This window comes from Eschscholzia californica, unplaced genomic scaffold (genome assembly GCF_041429995.1).
Source record: "Eschscholzia californica isolate CP2 unplaced genomic scaffold, dmEscCali1.0.p SCAF_4, whole genome shotgun sequence".
Classification (NCBI taxonomy): Eukaryota; Viridiplantae; Streptophyta; class Magnoliopsida; order Ranunculales; family Papaveraceae; genus Eschscholzia; species Eschscholzia californica.
Window position 1 is genome coordinate 1,316,356 of NW_028238461.1, and position 22,869 is coordinate 1,339,224.

Here is a 22,869-nt window from a genome sequence, read left to right on the forward strand (position 1 = left end):
AAGAAAGGAAAGAAATTTGTTACCTTTCCTGCAATTTTAGTATGAGCTCCCTCCCACCCAAATCCCTAAAAATGATTATTTGTGTGCCAAATGATCCAATCTATGAGTGAATTTTATGGTGCCAAATTAGTTGCAATTTGACGGTAACTTGTTTAGTTTCACTGTGTAATCTAAGTTCAATACTTATCTTGATCTAGAAGAATCATCATTAGTTAGGGTTTTCATTTTGTTATGATTAAGTTACTTATTAGACCAATATTGTTTTGATATTGCAAGTGAAAACATCAAATCTTAAACTTAAATATAAATTCATGCCCAATTCAATAAAAAATATAATGGTGTGTTTGGTTGCAGGATTCCTAAGTAGGATTCCTATCAAAAGTGGGATTTGGTAGGAATCATGAATCCTTGGTCTGTTTGGCTACCAAGAATCCTAAGACTCTTGAATCCTAAGGATTCCTAATTCCAAAATTTGTATTGGACCAAAATCCCACCCTACCCCCTAGGATTTGCTAGGATTTTGGATTAATAAACCTAAATTTCAAACTTAAAATCAACAAAAATTTATTTCCCTTCTACAAAATAATAAAAATCATTATTCTTTCCAAAAATCATTATTTTTTCCAAAAATCATTATTTTTTTTAAAAATCATTATTTTTTCCAAAAATCATTATTTTTTTTTAAAAATCATTATTTTTTCCAAAAATCATTATTTTTCTAAAAAATCCATTATTTTTTAAAAAAAACCATTATTTTTTTTTAAATCATTATTTTTTTCAAAAATCATTATTTTTATCAAAATCACTTTTTTTTCCAAAAATCATTTTTTTCCCAAAAATCATTATTTTTTCAAAAATCATTATTTTTTTCAAAAATCACTATTTTTTTCAAAAATCATTATTTTGAAAAATAATTATTTTGTAGAAGGAATAATTTTTTTTGAAAAAAGAATGTTTTTAAAAAATAATGATTTTTGAAAATTTTTGAAAAAAAATAATGATTATTGTAAAAAATAATGATTTTTGCAAAAATGATGATTTTGAAAAAAAAATATTAATTTGCGAAAAAATAATGATTTAAAAAAAATAATATTTTTAAAATAATTATTTTGTAGAAAGAAATTACTATTTTTGAAATTTTCGTGAAAAAAATAGGTTTCATGAAATTTCAGTTACCGGAGAAAAATAGGTTTCATGAAATTTCAGTTACCTAGAGACAATATTTGGATGAGATTTTGTTTTTAGGATATTATTCATAAATTTAAAGGATATTATTTTAATTAAAATCTTATTTTATAAGAATCCAAGTATAATAGACAAACAAACCAAAGGATTTTAAATGAAGGAATCAAGAATCCTAGAATTCTTATTGGTTACCAAACAAACCAAAAGAAACAATTTGGATTCATGAATCCGTGGAATCATGAATCCCAAGGACTCATGAATCCGTGGATTCATGAATCCTGCAACCAAACGCACCATAAATATAAATTCATGCGAACAGACTTTCTCTCTCTCTAGATCTGTTCTAGAGAGAGAGAGAGAGAGAAAAGAAAAAAAATGAGAGAGAGAGATAGGAGAGAGAAAATTTAAAAAAAAAAAAAAAAAATTTTTATGTTTGAAGGTCGTCGGCCGGCCAATTTTCCGGCCGGCGACTTTCGCTGGAGAAGATGATGAGGTGTCGAGAAGATGAAGTGGCAGAGAGAACAGATGAGATGGAGGAGAACTTTCAAAAAAATGTATTTTGTATTCCACATAAAAATTTATTCCCCGGAGAATTTTCAAAAAAATCTGGATTCCCTCGAGAATTTATTCCCCGGAGAATTTTCTTTATTCCCCAAAGCCGCGACCTATAAAAATATAAAAATAATTCCATTAATTTCTTACTAATCTGTCCAAAATGTGCCACCTAGGACTGAATCATCTACAAAGTGTGAGCTTGTTTATAAGACTTGCCTTTGGGGGAAATAGGAAAACTTTCCTAAATATAAAATTTTAAAAAGAAAGTATAGATATTGATAAATTTTCAAACAAGGATTCTCTAGATAATTTATTCTCCAGAGATTTTTCATTATACTTTTTGGGTTCCTAGTCCAAAAATCTACCCCTAAACACACATTTAGTCCACCTTAATATTAATATAAAATTTTAAGCTAAAATAATAATTATAATGGATATTTAGTCCAAATTAGTTAAAGTATGTCTAGACGTCAAAGTTACAGTGTTTTTCTATTTATTGATTCTTGTTTTGTTTCATAAATTACCTGTTATTTATTGTTAAAGTTTCATACTTTATTTCATTTTTTCCATACTTTATTTTATTTTTTTTATATGTGTCATACATAACACGTTATGAAACAACAATGTTTCTTCCAAAACGAAAAAGGACTAAAAACCTATTTTCCGGGAAGGTTGGCCCTTAAACTCTTTTTGAATTTTATTTTGGACTTAAAACCCATGGACCCTTTTCTTTATTACCCAAAGTCGCAACTTAAAATAAGGGGGGACCATATAACATATAGTTAAGAGCAAGGTTTGCCTGATCATTAAAGACGCCCAAGGTGAAGTTAACAATTGGGACCCTTTTATGTACGAGAATGTATATTCAAGAGGATTCAAACGTTCGATCTTCTATACATACATCTAAATTGTATTTATTTTCAATCCAAAAGTCATGGCGGCTTAAACCTTAAATAACGTATAAGGCAAAAATATGACGAGTTAACATCTATGTTATTAGTTATAAGCGTTGATTCAAATACTAGTCGACATTGACTAGTCAAGAGTTAACATTGACGGGAATAACACGAGCCAACCACATGGTAATAATCCCTCAATATAGTTGTTTGGGGATTGAATCTGACTCAAGCTTTACTACCTTAGCCCTACCCAGAAGACTAGAGGGAGGTCGGTCATGATCCTCTTCCGAATTTAAGCTCTGCTCTGGCTGATTAGGAAAGAACATAGAGAATCCGAGTTATCCAGATCCGAAAATCAACTCCAAAAACATAATCAAGGGGTCGACAACTGTTGGATTTTGTATGTCTCTAAGACTACTTAATCATCTAACTAATGTTGTAAGCGGAATCTCAATCATCATATGATTGACACTAGTTTACCAACATGAACTAATAATGAACTAGAAACTGAAAGTAGAATACCTGGATTCACTTTCCCTCGAACTAGATTCCAATGACTTTATCTCAACTCGTCTCCAATTGTCGCTCCTCTACTTGAGACACCCGAGTAAGTGACTTGATCTCCCTTCTTTGTTGTCTGCTAGAATTCCATTGAAGATTGAGAAGAAGAACCATTCTTCTTTTGACTAATTTGATAGATTGTGAGTTTTTTCTCTAAAACCCTCTCTCTCCACTTAGCTATCTGAGAGAGAGAGGGGGGTCGTTTTTCTCTAGAAAAAAATCCACACCTTTTCTGTTCTCTAATGACCCTTATACAGAGAAACTCTAATAGGAGTCTCACTCAAATTAGGTTTCAATAAGAGTCTTAGATAAGATAAACTCATCAGAACTCTTTCTGACTGGAAATTAGGGTTTCCCCTAATTTAGTAGGGCCGACCACTTAAGTCCATTAATGGGCTTGGCCTGGCCGGCCCACTCCCACACTATAGTCGGTCCTCATCAGTCCCTTACCGGGCTTGGTCAGGACGCCCCATAAGTGGGTTTTCCACTTTTTCGGATTTCTCTTTCGAGCCTGATTCTTTTGATCTTTTGGCACCATCAGACTGGATCACATCCAACTATTGGCAAGCTCCCACTAGTCAACTCTCTCCGATCAAGCCACCACTCTTTGGTGTACCCCGTTGTAGGATCTGGTCTATGTTAGCTGCGAATAACCGAAGTGACCCAACGATCGTAAGCGGCTTCTAGCTAAGCATTACGACCCCTAATTGGACCGGACTAGATGATCTTCCTGACTTTATCCTAACTGACAAATTGCGCATTGCCACCTTGGTCGAAGGACACTCCTTCGAAAGGACATCTCTTTCAGACCGCAAGGATATATCCTTCAACAACGACGACCTCGGGACCTCAAAGCAAGATGTCGCCTAACTGTCATGTAAGCTCATAGAGATATGTGTGATCGTACCAGACAGGGCCGTGCCTGAGAATTTGGAGGCCCCGTGCGACATTTGAATTTAGGCCCCCTGCCTTCAGTGCCAACGACACATAAAAACATAAATTCATCAAAAGATCGATGAAAACCGTAAAATCTAAATGTACGAAAAAAATTGTCACAGAAAAAATTTTCCATTTTAAAATTTTCATTTTTATAAAAAAAAAAAATCTAGTTTAAGGATCTACAATCACTCATCAACAGAAAAATTTATTTATTGCTATATCTTTTGTATCATGATTTTTATATGTATATTTACATATTTTGAAATTATGTTTTTAAGTTTGTTAGATTTCTATTTCATAAATCACTTCACGAAAAAAAAAAATGCACCCAAAATTACAAATTAATTGAGAAAAGTGTAACTGAGCATAAATGAAGATTTATTTAACAAGTATACCTTAATAACCATAAAACCACAAAAAAAAACTGTGGTAATGTCTGTGGATCGAACCTGTATTCGGTTGGATGGAATGCAAGGTACCCTACCATCTGATCTGGGAGTACTCTACCATGGTTTTACACTTCCTCTTATCTATATACGCAAAAGACTTTTAATTGAAAGTGGGCCCTTAGTGGTGGGGGGCCCAGTGCGAGCGCCCTGCTGGCACCCCCCACCACACGGCCCTGGTACCAGAAAACCATTACAGGCATCATAATCATATCAAGTGGGCTCGACCTCCACGCTTTAGACATATACTTGGGTATAAGGATGAAAGACTAATCGAACCATCTAATAGTTGAGAGAAATGTCAATTTCGTTGATGGCTTGATAACACCGAATATCTTTTTGTCTTATCTCGGGATACGATCAGATCCACTAGGATAAGAAAGATTATATTAATGACCCTACAATGTGGCCTCCTCTAAGCCAATAATATTCACCACCGTCATATAAGTCTATATAAACAAAACATGTTTTTCATAAAAGGATTCGATATTTTCCTTCGATTATTGTGCGTCGGAGTGTCTTTGCAGGTATCTCATCTCTTCACCAACGTCATAGATGAACACTAACTAGAAGGTAAAAGGACAATTTTAATGACGATTTTCAGGAAGCCATTTTCTGACATCATGTGGTGGAATCTTGGTATTCAAATGAAATCTTGTCGTTCGAATTGCATAGTTCTCTCTCTCCCCCGCTCGCTCTCACCCACTTACGTTGGTGTATTTCGTTACATCTGCATTGTTGCATTTGGTACGAACGATTATTCTCTTGATGTCTATGTACCAAAGCATATGTATCCACACTTCGTAACATTTATTTCATACATATGCACCATCACAAATACCATATATAACGTCACAAATATCATATCTAGAGTTATGATGTATCATTGCAATTCCCATATGTATTGTCACTGTCACTGTATATGTCATCACAAATACCTTTGGCACAATTATCTTTTCTATGATGTCATAAATACCCACGTGGACCATCGCAAACACCTCTGTACTACCAAAATAACTATGTGTAAGTCACAAATACCCATGTGACTGTCAGTAACCATGTAATTGTCCCAAATACCTTCAGCTCTACACCAGTTTTGACAAACATTATTCAAGGTATCATCACAAATACTATTTGACCATCACGATTACCCATTTGACGTCATAGAGACCAATACCCAAGTGGGCATCATAATATTTGTGTTTCCTTAAACAAATACCGATGGTTCCTGTCACAATATACATGTTAACCATCACAAATAGTTATGTTCTGGCATGTACTCATGGCCGTCACAAATACCTAGGCCCGCCATCACAATATCCATGCACCAAATACCCATACTAATGTCACATATACTGCTATGGCTGTTACAAATGTTATGTACCAGAACAATACGCATGTACCATCACAAAATCCATGTACCTCGTCACAAATACCTTATATATATTGACAAAAGTACCTTAAAGACCTTCACAAATACTTTGTGTACCATCACAATTCACAACTACATTATACCATGACAAATACCCACATCTACCATCATACAATACCCACTACCGTCACGAATTACCTTAAATAACAAATACTTCGTAATGTCACAAATACCTTACACAATATTGGCGTGAGAGCAAAACTGTCTCTGCCATCTAAACTAATGAAATCATCAATCTCCTCCCTAAACCTTGAAGAAAAATGTATCCATTTCCTCAAATCAACTACTCATATTCGTCATTTCTACCAAATTCTTTCCTTCTTTTTCACAAGTGGCTTCAAGAACTCCAGCTTTTTCTCTACCAAGCTAGTTGATTTCTGCAACTCATGCAATCAAATGGACCTTGCTTCTTCAATATTTCACCAAACCCCACATCAAAGCTCCTTTCTTTGGACTTCTATGATCAGGGGATTTGCCCAAAATCAACAAAATCATCAATCAATTCTTTACTATTCTCATATGCATCAAAATGGTATTGAAGTTAACCATCTCACCCACCCTTTTGTTTTAAAAGCTTGTAGTAATTTGAAGGATGTATTAGAAGGTGAACTGATTCATACCCATATTGTAAAATTAGGGTTTACATCTGATAGTTATGTTCTAAATGGTCTAGTTGAATTTTATTCAAAATGTGAATGTGTTCATGAAGCAGGGAAGGTGTATGATGAAATGCCTCAGAGAGATGTCATCTCTCATACTTTAATGATTTCTGGGTATTTTAGTGTTGGTGATTTGATTTCAGCTCAATCAGTTTTTGAAAGAGTTGAAAGTGCTGATGTTGTTTTGTGGAGTGCAATGATAGCTGGTTATGCTCAGAACGAAGCTCCTGAGAAAGCTTTAGAACTGTTTCATCAAATGCAGAAAGATAATGTGAAACCAAATCAAGTAACATTAGTTAGTGTGATTTCTGCTTGCTCACAATTGGGAGATGTAGAAATGGGACGATGGGTTCATGATTTAATGGTTAGGGATGGCATCGAAATCAATACAATTGTCTTGACATCGTTGTTAGATATGTACATAAAAAGTGGATTTGTCGACGAAGCTCGTGAAATTTTTAGACGAATGCAGAGTGGTAGAGACATTGTGTCATGGAATTCTTTGATTAATGGGTATGCCAAGAATGGTTATGCAAAGGAAGCCTTGGAAGCTTTCAAAGAAATGCAGAAGATGGGGTTAGAACCTAGTAGAGTTACATTTCTTAGTGTTCTTTCTTCATGTGCTCAATTAGGAGCTCTTAAGAAAGGAAAGGAGATTAATTATCTAATAAATGAGATGGGAATCAAAACTGATATTTCAATACAAACTGCTCTCTTTGATATGTATACGAAATGTGGGAGCCTTCTAGATGCGTACCGAATTTTCAGTAGAATTCATCAAAGAGATGTTGTTGCTTGGAGTGCTATGATTAATGGGTTTGCTTCAAACGGGCATTTCGATGAAGCAATTTCGTTGTTTGGGGGAATGTTGAAAAATGGGAATTGCCCAAATGAGGTTACTTTTGTGGCTATACTAATGGCATGTTCACATGGAGGTTTAGTCCACGAAGGGTATGCATTTTTCAATTCAATGACTAGAGAATATAATATTATACCTAAAATTGAGCATTATGCGTGCATGGTTGATCTTCTAGGTAGAGCAGGATTGATAGAACAAGCTAAAAAGTTCATCGATAACATGCCAATGGAACCTGATAGAACTGTTTGGGGATCTTTACTTGGAGCTTGTACAACCCATAAGAACACCGTTGTTGGGGAATTCGCAGCTAAGCAACTCGCAAAATTGGAACCATCGAATGACGAAAATTACGTGTTTTTATCGAACATATACGCGGGCACAAAAAGGTGGGAAGATGTTGAGAATACAAGAGTGACAATGAAGCACAATGTTTCACAAAGAACCCCTGGGTACAGTTGGATTGAAGTGGAAAGAAAGCATAATGAAGTTGTCGAATATGAGTGAATCAGAAACGAATTTGACAGTAGTTGCTCAATAAGACCATGTAATTGCCAATTCATGCCATCTAGAAGATACCAGGTTCAAATAGCAAAAGGAGTCGAATGGGTAATGAGAAAGGTATCATCATGCTCGTCGAACAAGAGATAATAGAGAGCACACTCACTGGTGGGATGACATAAAACATAGGAGGTAAAAATATCAACTTATATATTTCGATTTGCTTATACACAAAAATATTGCTAGCTAAAACTTCAAAATCATATAGCTTAATCGTTGTCTTCTCCACGTTCATACATCTATATTTAAGAATCAGCCTCACTAGCAATCAAAAGCTTTACTTCTCAATGTTGACTTGTAACTGGGTATCTTGGTTTTAAATTCGGTGCTCTCTTTAGTCCTGACCCTTTGAGAGACTCGTCTAGTCGTTTTCACATAGAATGTACTCTAATGGTACTTTCACCCACATTCTCTTCAATTTATTTACGCACTTCCGTTTTGCATTATAATCAAGTTTCTTAACTTTCAGAAGAAACTTTGAAAAGTTTAACCAGGGGTAAGTTTCGAACCATTATCTAAGATGATAGTACCTTAAGACCACATGTTATAGACATTCATGGTGATTTATACAACTAAGTTATGATAACTTGTACTTTGAACTCTTCTTTTCTCTTCCTTGTTTAATAGGGATGTGATGGATCGATACCGCTTGACAATAGCACAAGGGTACGTACAATCTAACCATATAATCGCGATTTCTCTACGTCGACTATGTCAATTTTGGTGTCCTAGATCTAGAACTTGATCAAACTAGTTCCAGTTCAATCATAATCCTTATATGATATCTATCAAGTATCAACACCCAAGGACCTAAGTAGTAGACTAGTAGTTTCTCACATTGAGAACCATTAGAAGAAATCTGCTGGTAACCAACATAAACCCCTAAGTATATATTGGGTTCAATCATTAAAAATTGTTGTTGCCTTATTTGGTGGAATTATTCAAGTAATCATGAAGGTGATGTACTAGATTATCTTCACTTCTAGGGTTGAATCTGCACCATTGGATGAATGATAGAGTGGCTCTTAAGTGTAGATTATTAAAAATACTTGAAAGGTTTTTTTCCAGACAAATATATACTTTCAGTTTTTCTCTTGTTTCTCTCTCTCTCTCTCTCTCTACTTTGTGCTTTACCCACTTTCTCTCTTTAGGTTTACACTGGTAAACTCCATAACTTTCTACAATTCAAGTATCGGGATTCCAGCTGCTTTTATTTTCAATTCATAATCCTTTATCCCCTTGAAACCTCCCAAACTCTCATCTTTCACCTACCCTTTTCTGATTACTCCTATAATCACAAAACCCATGAACTAATTTCTACAATTTGATCCCTAATTTCAAACCCAAAATCAAGAGAAGAAGTAAAAAAAAAAAAAAAAAAAAAAAAAAGTATATCTTTTTGGTTTCACTAATCTTGATTTCTAAAATGTCAGTCCCAGTAGATCAAGAAGAACAATTAGCACCACCCATGGGTATATCAGAACAAGTTAATACAAGTAGTCAGTCACATCATGGATCAGTTGGAAGTGTAATTGCTGTTGTAGTTGTAATTGCAGTATTAGGGTTTATAGCTGGAATGGTTGGAAGAATTTGTTCAGGAAGAAGAGTTAGAGGACTTGGGCAATACGATTTTGAAAGTTCGGTAGAAGGAAAATGTTCTTCTTGCATTGATGGAAGAATTACTCCACCACCACCACCACCCCCACCACCATCCTCAATTAATACTACTACTACTAGTACTAGTTCTTCCACTGACTCTGTTCCAGTTGCAGCAGACCCAATTGGTATTCCTGATGAAGAAATGAAGGAAACAGAATAATCTAATTAAAACTTAGTTGTATTATTTTTCTTTAGATGTTTGTTAATCTCAATTCTCACCTCTGTGACTGTGGCGGGATGAATCTCATATCTATTGGTATAATAAGGGTTTAATTTACATATATGAGGCTTAATTGTCTCTGAGGTATCAGTTGTCATAGAAATGATTGCATATGGCCAAAACTGGTAGCCCGCATCTACTCCGCAATGCAGAGGTCTCAGGTTTGCTCCAATGAAAGTGCAAATCCAGGAATATTGAATTTAGGTATAAATAAAATAGTTTATGTGGATTTTTAGATCATTTAGTTTCGTCGGCTTTAGGCCATTAATTTCGCCGACTTTAGGCCAGTAGTAATTCAACAATGTTCGTGATTATTATATTGTATCAATGTATCAATCCCTTTGTAATGACCATTGTTGTCAATTTTCAAACAAAAAAAAATGATTGCATATCCAACCGTTGGACGTGGATGCAATTTAATAAAAAAATTATCTATCCGATGGGTGAAAAAAAATTCCTTTGTTTCGCCTAAGCTAAACTTCTCTCTCTCTAACCCACTGCTCCGACGAAGAAAGAGTTCCTTTCGTGGGAGATCCCTTCATCTCAGACGAAATGGTAGGTTTCGGGGGAATTCTACAAGGAGGGTTTCCGATGAATTCTACGAGGAAGACTTGGGGTGAAACCCTCCTCGAAAGGTTTTTGCCCATTTTCCACGAAATTGGCCACGGAATCCTCATGACTTCTGCCTGAAACTTTCCTCATTCATCTCAGACAAATGAGGTTCCGACGAAAGAGACCATTCCATTTGTCAGAATAGTGATGGAGAATATGAGGAAGAGCCAACCTCTTACATAGAGAGATCTAGTAGAAACAGAAGGAAAGATATAGAGTGATTTATGTGACAGAGAAAGAGATGAGAGATTAAGCCGATAATAAGGAGACGAGAGAATCATTTATGCTCCGGAAGATAGATTATGATGAGATATTTTCATTTTTGGTACAACATGACGAGCCATATTTGACATTCAGGTATCCACAGTAATTCGGTAAAGAAAACTTGTTTAAAATTGCCTGAAAATAAAGAAAATTTATATATGATTGTGGTACTGAGATATTTAATAAAACTCACAATTTTTTTTTGAAATTTTATATTTGAAAAAAATATTTTTATTTTATCGACATGAATAAGGAGACAAATTGAATCAATTTTGAAATCGGACAATGGTATTTTCCGATTACACGTGACATTCTACCAAGTACGTACGTTTTTTTATAATTTTGTTTGTGGGAGACAGGCCCTCGTGCCCTCATCTCATATTTCCATCGTAAAGTAGTACTTTTGTAGGTAGTAGTATTCAGAAGGATCTTTAACAAAAAAAAAAAAAGTATTCAAAAGGACTATAAACATGATGGCTTCTTTAGTGCACGGTTGGTTTTGTTTCACATTTTTATACTAAATTTCTTTACTAGATCTTACTCTTAAAACAAAAACAAACTTTTTTTTCTCATAAACTATCATGTTTGTTTTATACGGTTTCTTATATGAATTACTACCATTTAACTCCAAAATGATACCTCTATTATAATTCTCCCGTAACCACATCACAACGTACACACTTCAACCTTCAATCAATCCAGAAATGTTTACGTAGATAAATAACAATAACACCAACACATATCAAAAGTTTCTATTTTCAATTGATCATACGATTTGTGGTTCTTTTGTATACATTAAACACAAATCTCATTTATTGATCCTAGTAATAGGATTCAATTCTCTTAAAATTTCTCTTTTTCGGCTTATGTTTCTATCAAAGATGATTTTTTGCTCGGTTGTTGGTCTAATTTTAGGTAGACATAAGCAAAGGTCTATAGGCGCTCCAAAAATTTACCTTAAGGCTACCATCTCTTTTAGCGCCCCTAGAACAGGGCAGTCCAAGGCACATGGAGTAGGTCTTTCAAGTGTTGAGTTTGCAAAGTTCGGACTCAGGTAAACCTAAATGCCGTCGAATTGCCCATGGGCAGTGGTAAGAGGGGCGGGTCTATGACATAATTTGGAGGGGCCTATAGACCTTCCCGGTTGTTCTTCCATTTGGTGCCCTTTCTAGTAGACGTGTCTAGTCTCTTTGTTTTATTTTGAGAAAGCGACTGCAGTCCAGGTTAGTCTTCTTTGTTAATAACGTGTGAAACAGTTCAATGTGACGGGAATTTTGTAACGAACATAGGTCCCTTCTTGGCACTCCGAAAATTTGTCATTCACTCTTAGCGCCCTACAGACAGGCCAGACTGGGAGCTACTCGGGTTGGCTTGAGTTATGTGTTGTTTTAATCCAACACGAATTAGGCTCACTCAATCTGTATGCCCTCGGAATGCCCTGACTGTGGGTCGCTAATAGTAAGGGTGGGCCTGTGACAATTTTCTGGAGCGCCTACAAGTCCTTTCCCGTCTAAAATCTCTCTTGGAAAGTTTTAAACGCGCCCCCAAAAGTGTTATTGGCGCTCCCCCAAGAGTTTTATAGTGAAATTGTATAAAAACATACCCCAAGAATTCCTCTACTCTCAACTTGTCTCAACCCAAACAACCTCAAGTTTCTCTCTCTCCACTGTCTTCTATCTTTCCTTGTCTCTACTCTATGGATCATAACACCAATGAAATCATAACACACCCAATGGAAGGGCCGCCATTAATAGAAAGATGTTACCATTGTGACCCAGACATACCAGTAGACAATACATCTTTTCCATTCATGACTAGAGCACTAGTTAATGGGGAAAAAATCTGTGATGTTAGGGTTTGTATGGGTAATGTCTCAAATTTTGTATCTCCATTAGTAATTCAAAAACTCAACCTAGAAGTAACTCCTCATCCTTCTCCTTATTATGCTGTTCCTATAATAACCCAAGATCAAAAATTGATTACTACCCAATGTCTTGTTCCTATCACTATTGGTAATTATTATAAATCTGAAATCTTATGTGATGTTATGGAAGGTTTAATCTGTCATATATTATTGGGTATGTCATGGTTATCTGATAATGAAGCTGAATATCATGCTTACCCTAATTGCTATGTTGTCAAACACAATGGGGTTAGAATTACTCTTTCTTCATTGGATTTTGTTCCAAGATCAACTCCAATTCATGTTTCAGGAGCTATCACAAGGAAAGAAATTAAGAGGAAGAGTTGATTTATGATGGTTGTGGTGGTGGGAGATGGTAGTTTTTGTTTTTTATTTTGAGTAATTTGGATGGTTTAGGGTTTAAGAGTTTGAAATTTAGATTGTGATACGAAGAGACAAATTTATCAATTGATAAGTACTATTTTTTTGGTTTTTTTATGTTCTCTCTTTGTTTATATTGCTTTTCTCTTAAGGGTTTAGGGTTTAAGAGTTTGAAATCTAGAATGCTATATATATGAAGAGACAAATTTATGAAATTGAAGAGTACCACTTTTTTGTTTTCTATGTTCTCTTTGTTTATATTGCTTGCTCTTCTTGGTTAAAAGGGAATTACACTAGAAACATATCTTGTTGATGTTATGGAAGATATGAATTTTTGTCATATATTTCTTGGTGCTTCATTCATGGCTAGAAAATTGAGATGATGTTCTTAGTTGTGGTCTAAATCAGTACAATATTACTCATAATAATGTTAGATTCAATTACCCATCTTGGGTTTTTGTTCCTAGCTCAAACCCAATTTGTGTCTCTGGGTAAGTATATTAGGAGAGAAACCCTAGTATGAAACTTTTAAATTTAGGGTTTAAGGTTTCAAAGTTTTGATCATTTTGGAGTACTAGTTCAGTAGAAAAGTCTAGGGTTTCGTTCTTGTAGTATTGGAATAGTGTTGTATAAACTCTATGTAATCAGAGTTCAGGGTTTCAAAGTTTTGTTCTTTCTGGAGTACTGGTTCAGTAGAAAAGCTTTGTTATACAACATAAAGCTGCTTCGTTCTTCAGTATACCGAAGCTAAAGCTTCAAAAACAGCAAATAGTGAAGAACATGGATAAATTTGTGAAGAGTTTCTATATCAATTTTAAGGTTGAATAGTAAAAGGATCAAGTATCTCCTTGTACCTTCCAGGAACAGCACAGAATTTTACATATCGGGCACGTTGAGATTCCCAAAGAGATCCGGAAGATGGGCATTTGTAAGCTTGGTCCTTTTGCTGATTTCACGCGCTTTGATTTTCTTCCCAGACGAAGAAAATTTTGGATTTACATTCTCTGTGTTCATGTCATAGAGCTCATCTTCATCTGCCTTTAAATCAGTCGCCAGTTCGTTTTCTATGTGAACGCCATGAATTATCTTCTCTAACTTGCTCATAAGCTCGGTGTCCTTATCAGAAAACTCATTGACCTGGTCAGATAATTCGTCAATATAGTCTATCAAGTCTTTCTTCACTGATTTCAGCTTCATGAGTTCATCAAAGAGAAGTTCTTTCTCAGCTTCGAGCTTCGAGGTAATGGCTTTTGAAGTTCTCAGTTGGTTTTCAAGTTGACCAATAACCTTTTTAGTCTCCAACTGAATATGCTCTTCTTTTTGCTTCGAGCAAGACAATGATTTCGCTTGGAAATCCAATTTATTTCTTAAATTGTTGATTTCTTCTTCCATTTCGACGATAATCAAGCTCTTCAACTGAATCTGTAGTTCACCCACAGTTGCAACTTCTGTGATCTTCTTCCAAGCTTCATGAATTGACATTATGCGGTAACTGAGATCCTCTATTAACTGGGTTTTCTCTCTTATAACTAGGAGAAGTCTATCTCTATCTTGCTCCTTCGTTTGAGTAAGGACGGCAGCTTCGAACTCTCTTGCCATGAAATCATTCTCCAAACAAGCAATCTGTTGCTGTAAATTGCATATATTCTTCTCCTTTTCATCTAGAGTCTGAAGAAGAATTCCCTCTTTCTCTTGCTCGGAGATATTCCGTGCCTCCATTTCAGCCAAAGCCATAGTTTCTCTCTCTAGTTCATTCTGGAGTAACACAACCTGTTGTTGTAGATCGTCGACGATTTTATCTTTTTCTTCTGCCTTCATAATAAGAGAGCCATTCTCTTGCTCGAGCATCTGCTGCATCTCAATATGTGCTAGCAAAGAATCTTCCATTTCTTTACGAGATTCATGATTTTCTTTGAGACAAGCTTTCAGACGTTCAGCTACAGATTTCCATCCATCTAACTCGAATCCTGTCTCACTTTCTTCACTGGTTCTTTCCTGCAATTCTTTATTTGCTTCATCTAAAGCATCAGAAACTTTTCCTAAATCTTCTCTTACTAAATTTTCCATATACGAAGCTTGTTTCTTTAAGTGTAAATGCTGCTGAAATGATTCTTCAAGCAACCCTTTACACCTTTGGAGCTCTTTCTGCATCAAAATGCATTGTTGGTCAATTCCATTCAATGACTCAATCTTCTTCTCTAATGACAATATAATCTCGCGACTTTTTTCAATTTCATTGAAGGCTTTCGCCAAGGAACTATTCTTCTGCTCCAACTGCTCTATCAGATCAGCTACTCGTATATCTGTCTGGGAATTGTTCATTTCTTTCCCAACTTTAGAATTTGAGAAATCTGAGTGAGCATCTGAATACCCCAATTTATATACCATAAGCGACACGGACATTTCTTCGTAATCAAGCTTTAACTTTAACATCGTAGAATGGTAATCTTCCAAATTCATCTGTAGTTCCTGCAATTGTTTATCTTTGCAATCTAATTCAGATCTTTGGTTAGTTAAATCCTTCGCTATTTTTTCAAGTTGAGAACTCCATTCAGCTTCTCTGAGTTTCATATTTTCAGAACATTCCTTGTGTACTTGTTCCAAATTTCTAAGCTTGATACGCAACATCGAAAGGGAAGAAGCAGCTCCAGATTCTTGAATCTGGGCTTCTCGCTGTTCTTTAAGAGACTCCTTCAACTCCCGATTCTCTTCCTCAAGAAGCCTAAGTTTGTATTCCATCTCTTTACAAAGGGTTTGCTTAGTGTCCAACGAAGTTCTAAGAGATGCAACTTCTTCCTCCCTCCGAGTCATCAAGCTTTCAATCTTCGATTTTGCCTCTTGGTAATCTGCATAAACATTCTCATAACATGCTCTTGATTCAGATACTTGAACTTCGAGCAATTTTCTTCGAGTTTGTTCGTGTGCTAGAGCTTGGTTACACATTTCTAACCTCACTTGAAGGCTTTCGGAGATTCTAGTCTGAGAATCCAAACTTGACTGCAACGAGGAAATTTCATTAACGAGGATTGATTTCTCTTTCTCCGATTCCTTCTTACTCACACGAAACTGTTCTTGAATCTTATCATGAGCTTCTTCGAGATGTTTGAACTGTTCTCTCTTCCATTTAAGCTGATCCTTGAGCTTCCCATTTTCCTCTGCTACTTCCATAAACATGTCCGGTTTCTGTTCCTTAGATTCATTAGCCCTTTGCTCTACTTCTAAACACTTCTTTTGTGAAACATTTAGACGCACCTTCAGACTTTCGATCTCCTCTATATACTTTTCGATCTTCTGCTCGTGATCGATGCTTTTCGCATTTGCCTCATCTAAAGCACCCAACAAATCTTTGTTTTCCGCTTCCAATTTCTGCAACTTTTCTCCATAATCAGTTTTTAATTTCTCACTAGAAGAACTCAGATGAGTAAGAACAGATTCTTTCTCATTCAAACTTTTTTTAACATCTTCATACATTTTCTTAGTGACCGAGATTTCCTCTGTTTTTACATTTATTTCTTCTAATTGCCTCTCAATCTCTAGTTTTGCTTCTTTGAGTTGGACTAATTGTTCATTGTGAATTTTCCTCAAATTCTCAAATAAATCCGCTTTAATTCGATAATCAGCAGTAATCTTCTCCTTTTCAATTTTAACATCATCTAGCTCTTTGTAAAGCTTCTCCATTTCTTTTGATTAACAGTAATAATGATATAAACAATCTGAAAGAAAAAAAACTGAAATCACTCAGATTATCCCATAAACCCTAAGCATTCCATAAAACCTAATTTGATTATCAGTAATCTCTCTCTCTCTCTCTCTCTCTCTCTCTCTCTCTCTCTCTCTCTCTCTCTCTCTCTCTCTCTCTCTCTCTCTCTCTCTCTCTCTCTCTCTCTCTCTCTCTCTCTCTCTCTCTCTAGAAAATGGAGAGGAAAAATAGAAGAAAAGTAGGGCAAACCAGAGCAGAAAAAGGATCAAATTTGCTAAAATGATTCGAACGAAAACCCTAGATGAGAAAGTTCATGAACAGAAATGGAACTCATAAACCTGAAGTACCTGTTTGTAGACGCCTGAGACGGTGATTTAGGGTTCCGATCGATGAGTGAAGAAGCGAGGGAAATCTTCTCAAGTTTCAGGAGGAACTCGTTGGAAAGGCGGAAATTTCTTTTTAAAAGTTTGAATTTCGTCAATTTAACGGAAGTTAGACGGCGTTAATTTAGTTTGAGGTGCCAAAAGCTAAATTGACTAACTGCAAGAGCAGAAACAATGTCCAAAATCCGCCCAAGTCCGTATGAGTGCTTTCTATCTATGTCTGCTTTCAGGTTGAATCGTGTCGAACGAGAGCAAAACAGACTACCCAAAATTCGTCAAAGCCCGTCAGTTTTTTCCTGCTACTCTGAGCAATGGGTGGAGTTCTTTTTATTTCTGTCCGCTTTCAGGTTGAATCTAATCAAGAAAGAGCAAAAACAATGTCCAAAATCCAGGCAAGCTTGTATGATTACTCTATATCTTTGTTGGCTTTTTGGTAGTATCGAGCAAGAGCAAAACACAGTATCCAAAATCCACCCAAGCCCGCCAATGTTCTTCGGCTACTCGGGCAGGAGCAAGGGGCAGAGTTCTTTGGTCAAGGTTGGTTTGTTTGGACCAGCATGATCAAGTGGTGGTAACATGTATATCTTTCCATTAGAGAGACCCCAGATTTGAAACATCCCGTTTTCGGAAAATTTCCCTAGGAGATAAACACTAGGCCCAAACCCTAATTATTCATTCAAATAGTACTAGTCTGAAGACTCTTCCAGTCCATCCACTGAAAAGGAACATTAAGAGTATCCATCTTCCAGGATCAAATTAATCAAAGATGAAAAATTACATAATGATTTTTTTTCTCCTATCTACTCTATAACTAGAGTCACTCAAAATGCTTATCGAGATGGCAAGTCGACTTCACTATGCATCTAATGGTATGCGTAAACTGCTCGTGGACGTCGTGAATGATATTGATGTTTATGCCATGTCAAGTTTGTTGATCCAAAAACTGAGTTGATCAGCTACACATTCAGAACCAGTTGATCCATATGAAGAGAATTTCTTGACTGAATTCTCTACACCAAGATACTCATAAACATCCTCTTCGAATATCGGATTTATACTTCTCATCTCGTTGAGGGTCAAGTTCTGGAGCTGGCAGTTCTTTGACACGCATAATGCGACTGCTCTTCCGACTATATCATGTGAAGTCCTAAATGGTACATACTGCATGAAAGGAAGAAATGAACAAAATCAGGGTTAATCTTCTTCAAGAACATAAAAAAATTAGCCTCCAGTTTATAAAGAACAACGAGCCTTTTTCTCGCATAAAGATTAGACATGCCTTGTTTACTAGATAATCAGCAAGTGTAGTGGCATCAAGATGACCGGCTGGTAAAGATTTCTGAATTCTTTCACGATTAAATGTAATATTCTGTGCAAACTCTGTTGATACTTCAAGCATTCCAGTGAGTGTTTTAACACTGTCGAATAGAGGTTCCTTGTCTTCCTGCATCAAGTGATAAAGATCTTTTACTTTCAAGAGCATATAGTGAATCGAAAAAGAGATCACCAGGGAAGTGTGCCAGAGCCCCCTGGAATGTCCCGACTCATTTGGCCATGGTGGGTAGGAGCAGCTGTTTCCAAACAGGTCGTGTTGGGCCAGCGGTCCGCTTGAGCACGGTCATGGCCCGTTGGTAACCGCTACTTGGCCACAAATGTGAAAGAAGTTTGTATATGGGAAGCCCTACCTGTAGATCGCGATTGTAAGCTTGTGGGAGTCCTTTGCAAAGTACAAGAAGGGTTACGAGGTCTCCAACAACTCTCGCGGATTTTCCACGAACGAGTTCCATTGGGTCTGGGTTCTTCTTTTGAGGCATGATACTACTACCAGTAGAGACTGAATCACTTGGGGTGAGGAATCCGAATTCCTCTGATGCCCATAAAACCCATTCTTCGCCAAGTCGAGAAAGATGAATAGCTGCTATTGAGTTTGCTGACAAGAATTCTAGAACAAAATCTCGGTCTGAAACTGCATCAATGCTGTTAAAATCAAGGAAATGAAACTAGTCAGTTGAGTGAAGAAGATGCTGGAACTCATGAAAACAATCTAATCTTCGGACAAATTCCCCAGTATGTATTTGAACCAGACTATAACACAAAACAAGCGAATATGACTTCCCTTAGAAGGTACATCTAAAACTTTATTGAACTCGATGCTGCTGGTAGTTCCGCCTTGGGGACTCCATAAACGGCAAATGGATGATAGTTACCATACGAAGAGTTACATTTACATGAGAGATGGCAAATGCTGCAGAAGAGCTATTGTGCCGATATTTTGGAAACAGTGGCTACAGAGGCTCGAGATAGAATTACCTGTTTCTCATGGGTGCAGTAAAGCCCAAAGCATCGGAAGTCATAAATCTGTCGATAGGGAGGCCAGTACCCGCCAATGCACATGCTCCTAGAGGGCAGACATTCAGCCGACCTCGGGCATCTACTAAACGCCCAGCATCTCGTTCTAGCTACAAAACATCGACATAAGTGTCTCACTTAACAACTCATTAGTTTAAGTGTTCAACAAACAAATGTCAACTACCAGCTATGCATAAGTGGGTATTCTGATTAGTCGACAAAAGGAAGTAATATAACTTATGAAGGCAAATAAATTATTAAGCAGATAGTGCCTCAACTGTCCAGCACTAAAGAGACGAGAAAAATCTTGACCCAGATGGAACAAGTTACCAGATGAAACAATACGGGTTGAAAATCAGTACATTTGCGAACTGCTCCATCGATCTATCCAAAGTCTCAATATTTGGCGAAAAAGTTGAACAGAAAATCATCAATTAGATAGTAAGATCAATTTAAACCTGCTCAACATATGACAAGAGAAGATGTTGGAGTAGAACAGGTTGAGCTCGTTGTAGATGTGTATAGCCAGGAACAATAAGACCTTCATTTCTTTTAGCCAGCATTACTAGAGAAACCTGCAAATTACACGACAGAATTTTTCAAAGGACGAGAATAACAAACAAAAGATATCTCAAATGCGCTACTTTGATGACAAAGCTACTACTTTGATGACAAAGCTAGAAGGTCCTAAAACTGTTGTTACTTCGAGGAAATAGTGTTCCGACATAAAGTAAGAGCTAAATAACAAACCGAATAGTAAAAGGAAGAAACGAATCAAACCTGTAGACGTTTGATGGACAAAAGAATCTTATCTATAGCATCGCGACACCACAACCGAAGATCTGTTACAACTTGATCGTTACGGCTCCTAGCTGTATGAAGCTTTTTTGCAGGTTCACCAATCAGATCAGTAAGTGCTGCTTCAATGTTCATGTGAACATCTTCCCTATCTGTTCTCCAAACAAATTCACCAGCTTCAATGGTCCTCTCTATTTCATCAAGACCTTTTAGTATACTATCCCTATCACTAATTGTCATCAAGCCCTACAATTTTCGAAATTAATTAGCAAACAAAGAAACCCATAACTTATAGAATCATGTCTTTCGAATTTATGCAACTTCTTTCTACTATTCTCCCTAACCAAAAAGTCGATAAACATTTCATCTTTTTAAGTTCATCTTAGCCAATCAAACTATGAGCTTCAACCTTCAACTGTCTATTCTACATTTACCTTCTCATAAAATGCAATGCACATTCAAAAGGAATTCCCCACACCAAAAATCTATTAAAAATAATTAAAACCCACTTGCAACAATGTAAGAATGAAACCCTAAATCCAAAAAGCTTCAACCTTTGCATAAACCCAAGTATGTTAGTATACTAAACTTCACTCGGAAGAACAAAAAAAGAGGGAAACCCCATTTATCATCTTCCATGAATTTTGAAGTCTTCAATACCAATTAACACATAAACCCTAAACCCTTAATTACAAATTAATACCTCAAGATGAAAAATGGGTGGATGAAATTAAACATGTAAAATGAAGTTCAAACCTGATGAGCAAGCATTGAAGCATGAGCCCTACTTCCCAATATATCCTGCTTATATAAAGCTTTATCATAAGAAATCGACTCACTAAATTTCTCAACAGAATCTGTAACACTTTCTTCAAATCTTCCTCCCCATAATTTAACCTCTTTTGGGTTTTGTTTATTCACTGATAAATCTTTCATTGAGTCTTTCATGATTTCAGAAGAAGTACAAGAAACCCTAAACTTGTTTTCTTTTCTTCTCAAGAATCTGGTTTGATTTTGAGGGTTAGAGATTGTTGTTGTTCTATGTTCTAGTAACAGTAGTTGTGAGTTCATCAAGGTAGACATTGTCTCCATCTCTTTCTTTTTTTTTTTTTTGTTAAGAGGTCTCCATCTCTTTCTCACTCTATACTCTTTAAGCCTTAGAGATCGACTAATGAGAGATAAATTTAGGTTGTCTGCCCTTAAAACTTAAAAATGTATCATTTCTGAAAAGGGGTTTTATTATGGGATGACGTGGACCGACCTTCTAGCCATTTTTGTACCTTACAGAGAAGAATGTCTAACCTCTAAAGAAGAGCACCATACTCCGTCTCGTTATCGATGTGGAATTGTTTACAATTCACCCCCCAAGACCACATCCAAGTAGAGTGAATCGTGCAGACAAGTGGTATGGGATGATATGAGCCAGCCTTCTAGTCTGCTAGTGTCCAGTCTACTTTGGACTTCTGGGTGTTTAATCTCTTAAGAAGAGTACCACATTCTGTCTCATCACCGATGTAGGATTGTTTACAACATGTTTGATTTTTTTTCTTTTGCACTTATAACGCCACTAGTAACGTATTTTTCATCACTTATTTTCTTTTCTTTTTTTGCACTTATAATGCACCAGTAATTTTTTTTCATCATTTCTAAGAGTGACATTCTTCTATTTATTTCTCTATAACATACAAAATGATTATTTCATTAAAAAAAACATACAAAATGATTGATTATCTAATTTATTCTTGTGTAAGTATTTAAATATTATTAGTATCACGTAATAATTCATGAGTAAGAATATTTCGGGTCGAAAATATACATCCTAACAAAAACATAAGATTTATGGTGGAGATGGACATGGCATGTTTTTTTTTTTTTTTTGAGAGATGGACACGACAGGTTAACATTGTTCAATCTTTATTCTCTTCCAATTTTCCACTTTTTTTTTAAACTAGGGATTACTGAATAGTGCAAAGCTATCTAGGTAAGGTAGCATTGAACTGTAAATAGTTTTATTAAGTAATCTTCATCTCAATGGTTGGAAATTGTAGTTTTTTCTTGTGAATTGCTTTTTAAAATTTCAATACTGAAGTACAATTCTTTAGTTTCAAAACAAAAAATATAATTCTTTAGTTAGTTTCAAAACAAAAAATATAATTCTTTAGAGCATCTCCAATCCAACACTCAACAAAAATTCAATTAATCTAATGGGTCAAGTATGAGTTGAGTTTCTCTTCCCTAAGTTGCACTATTGAGATACTCAATTTAAAATTCACCTCCAATGCAACACCCAAAAAAACTCAACATTTACTTTAGATTTACCTTTGGTTCTTATTTTATTATATAAAATGTTGATGTGGATCAATTGAGATACAACAATAAATGTTAAAATACTCATATTTATTGTTGCCACATCATATTGAGACTCTAGTTAAGTGTTGCATTGGAGAGTGTATTTTGTCGAAAATTCAAGTAGTCCTATGTGTCAAATTGAGTTTTGTAAGTTGAGT

General features: G+C 35.8%; 3 protein-coding genes across 7 annotated transcripts; 1 reads left to right on the forward strand and 2 right to left on the reverse strand.

The window, feature by feature from the left end:
• Window positions 1-6,194: 6,194 nt before the first annotated feature.
• LOC147541312 (pentatricopeptide repeat-containing protein At1g08070, chloroplastic-like) lies at window positions 6,195-10,033 on the forward strand. 5 transcript variants are annotated; one of them, XM_086632760.1, is made up of 4 exons: window positions 6,195-7,627; window positions 7,711-8,225; window positions 8,721-8,759; window positions 9,650-10,033. In XM_086632760.1, the coding sequence occupies exons 1-2, from the start codon at window positions 6,240-6,242 to the stop codon at window positions 7,712-7,714; spliced, it is 1,392 nt and encodes a 463-aa protein (XP_086488886.1). In that variant the 5' UTR covers window positions 6,195-6,239; the 3' UTR covers window positions 7,715-8,225; window positions 8,721-8,759; window positions 9,650-10,033. The 5 variants fall into 5 exon arrangements, with proteins under 5 accessions (XP_086488886.1, XP_086488884.1, XP_086488883.1 ...); XM_086632761.1 differs by lacking the exon at window positions 9,650-10,033 and having other exon boundaries at window positions 6,200-6,621; window positions 6,730-7,627; window positions 8,721-9,188; XM_086632758.1 differs by having other exon boundaries at window positions 6,195-8,225; window positions 9,245-10,033.
• A 3,888-nt stretch (window positions 10,034-13,921) lies between these two features.
• LOC147541313 (uncharacterized protein At4g38062-like) lies at window positions 13,922-17,603 on the reverse strand. Its single transcript, XM_086633806.1, has 2 exons — window positions 17,180-17,603; window positions 13,922-16,845 (listed from the first exon to the last, which is right to left on the reverse strand). The coding sequence occupies exon 2, from the start codon at window positions 16,808-16,810 to the stop codon at window positions 14,009-14,011; it is 2,802 nt and encodes a 933-aa protein (XP_086489932.1). The 5' UTR covers window positions 16,811-16,845; window positions 17,180-17,603; the 3' UTR covers window positions 13,922-14,008.
• A 264-nt stretch (window positions 17,604-17,867) lies between these two features.
• Window positions 17,868-21,536, reverse strand: LOC147541314 (argininosuccinate lyase, chloroplastic-like). The gene is made up of 7 exons (XM_086633807.1): window positions 21,119-21,536; window positions 20,345-20,608; window positions 20,023-20,139; window positions 19,526-19,674; window positions 18,901-19,192; window positions 18,495-18,659; window positions 17,868-18,376 (listed from the first exon to the last, which is right to left on the reverse strand). The coding sequence occupies exons 1-7, from the start codon at window positions 21,452-21,454 to the stop codon at window positions 18,128-18,130; spliced, it is 1,572 nt and encodes a 523-aa protein (XP_086489933.1). The 5' UTR covers window positions 21,455-21,536; the 3' UTR covers window positions 17,868-18,127.
• Window positions 21,537-22,869: the final 1,333 nt, after the last annotated feature.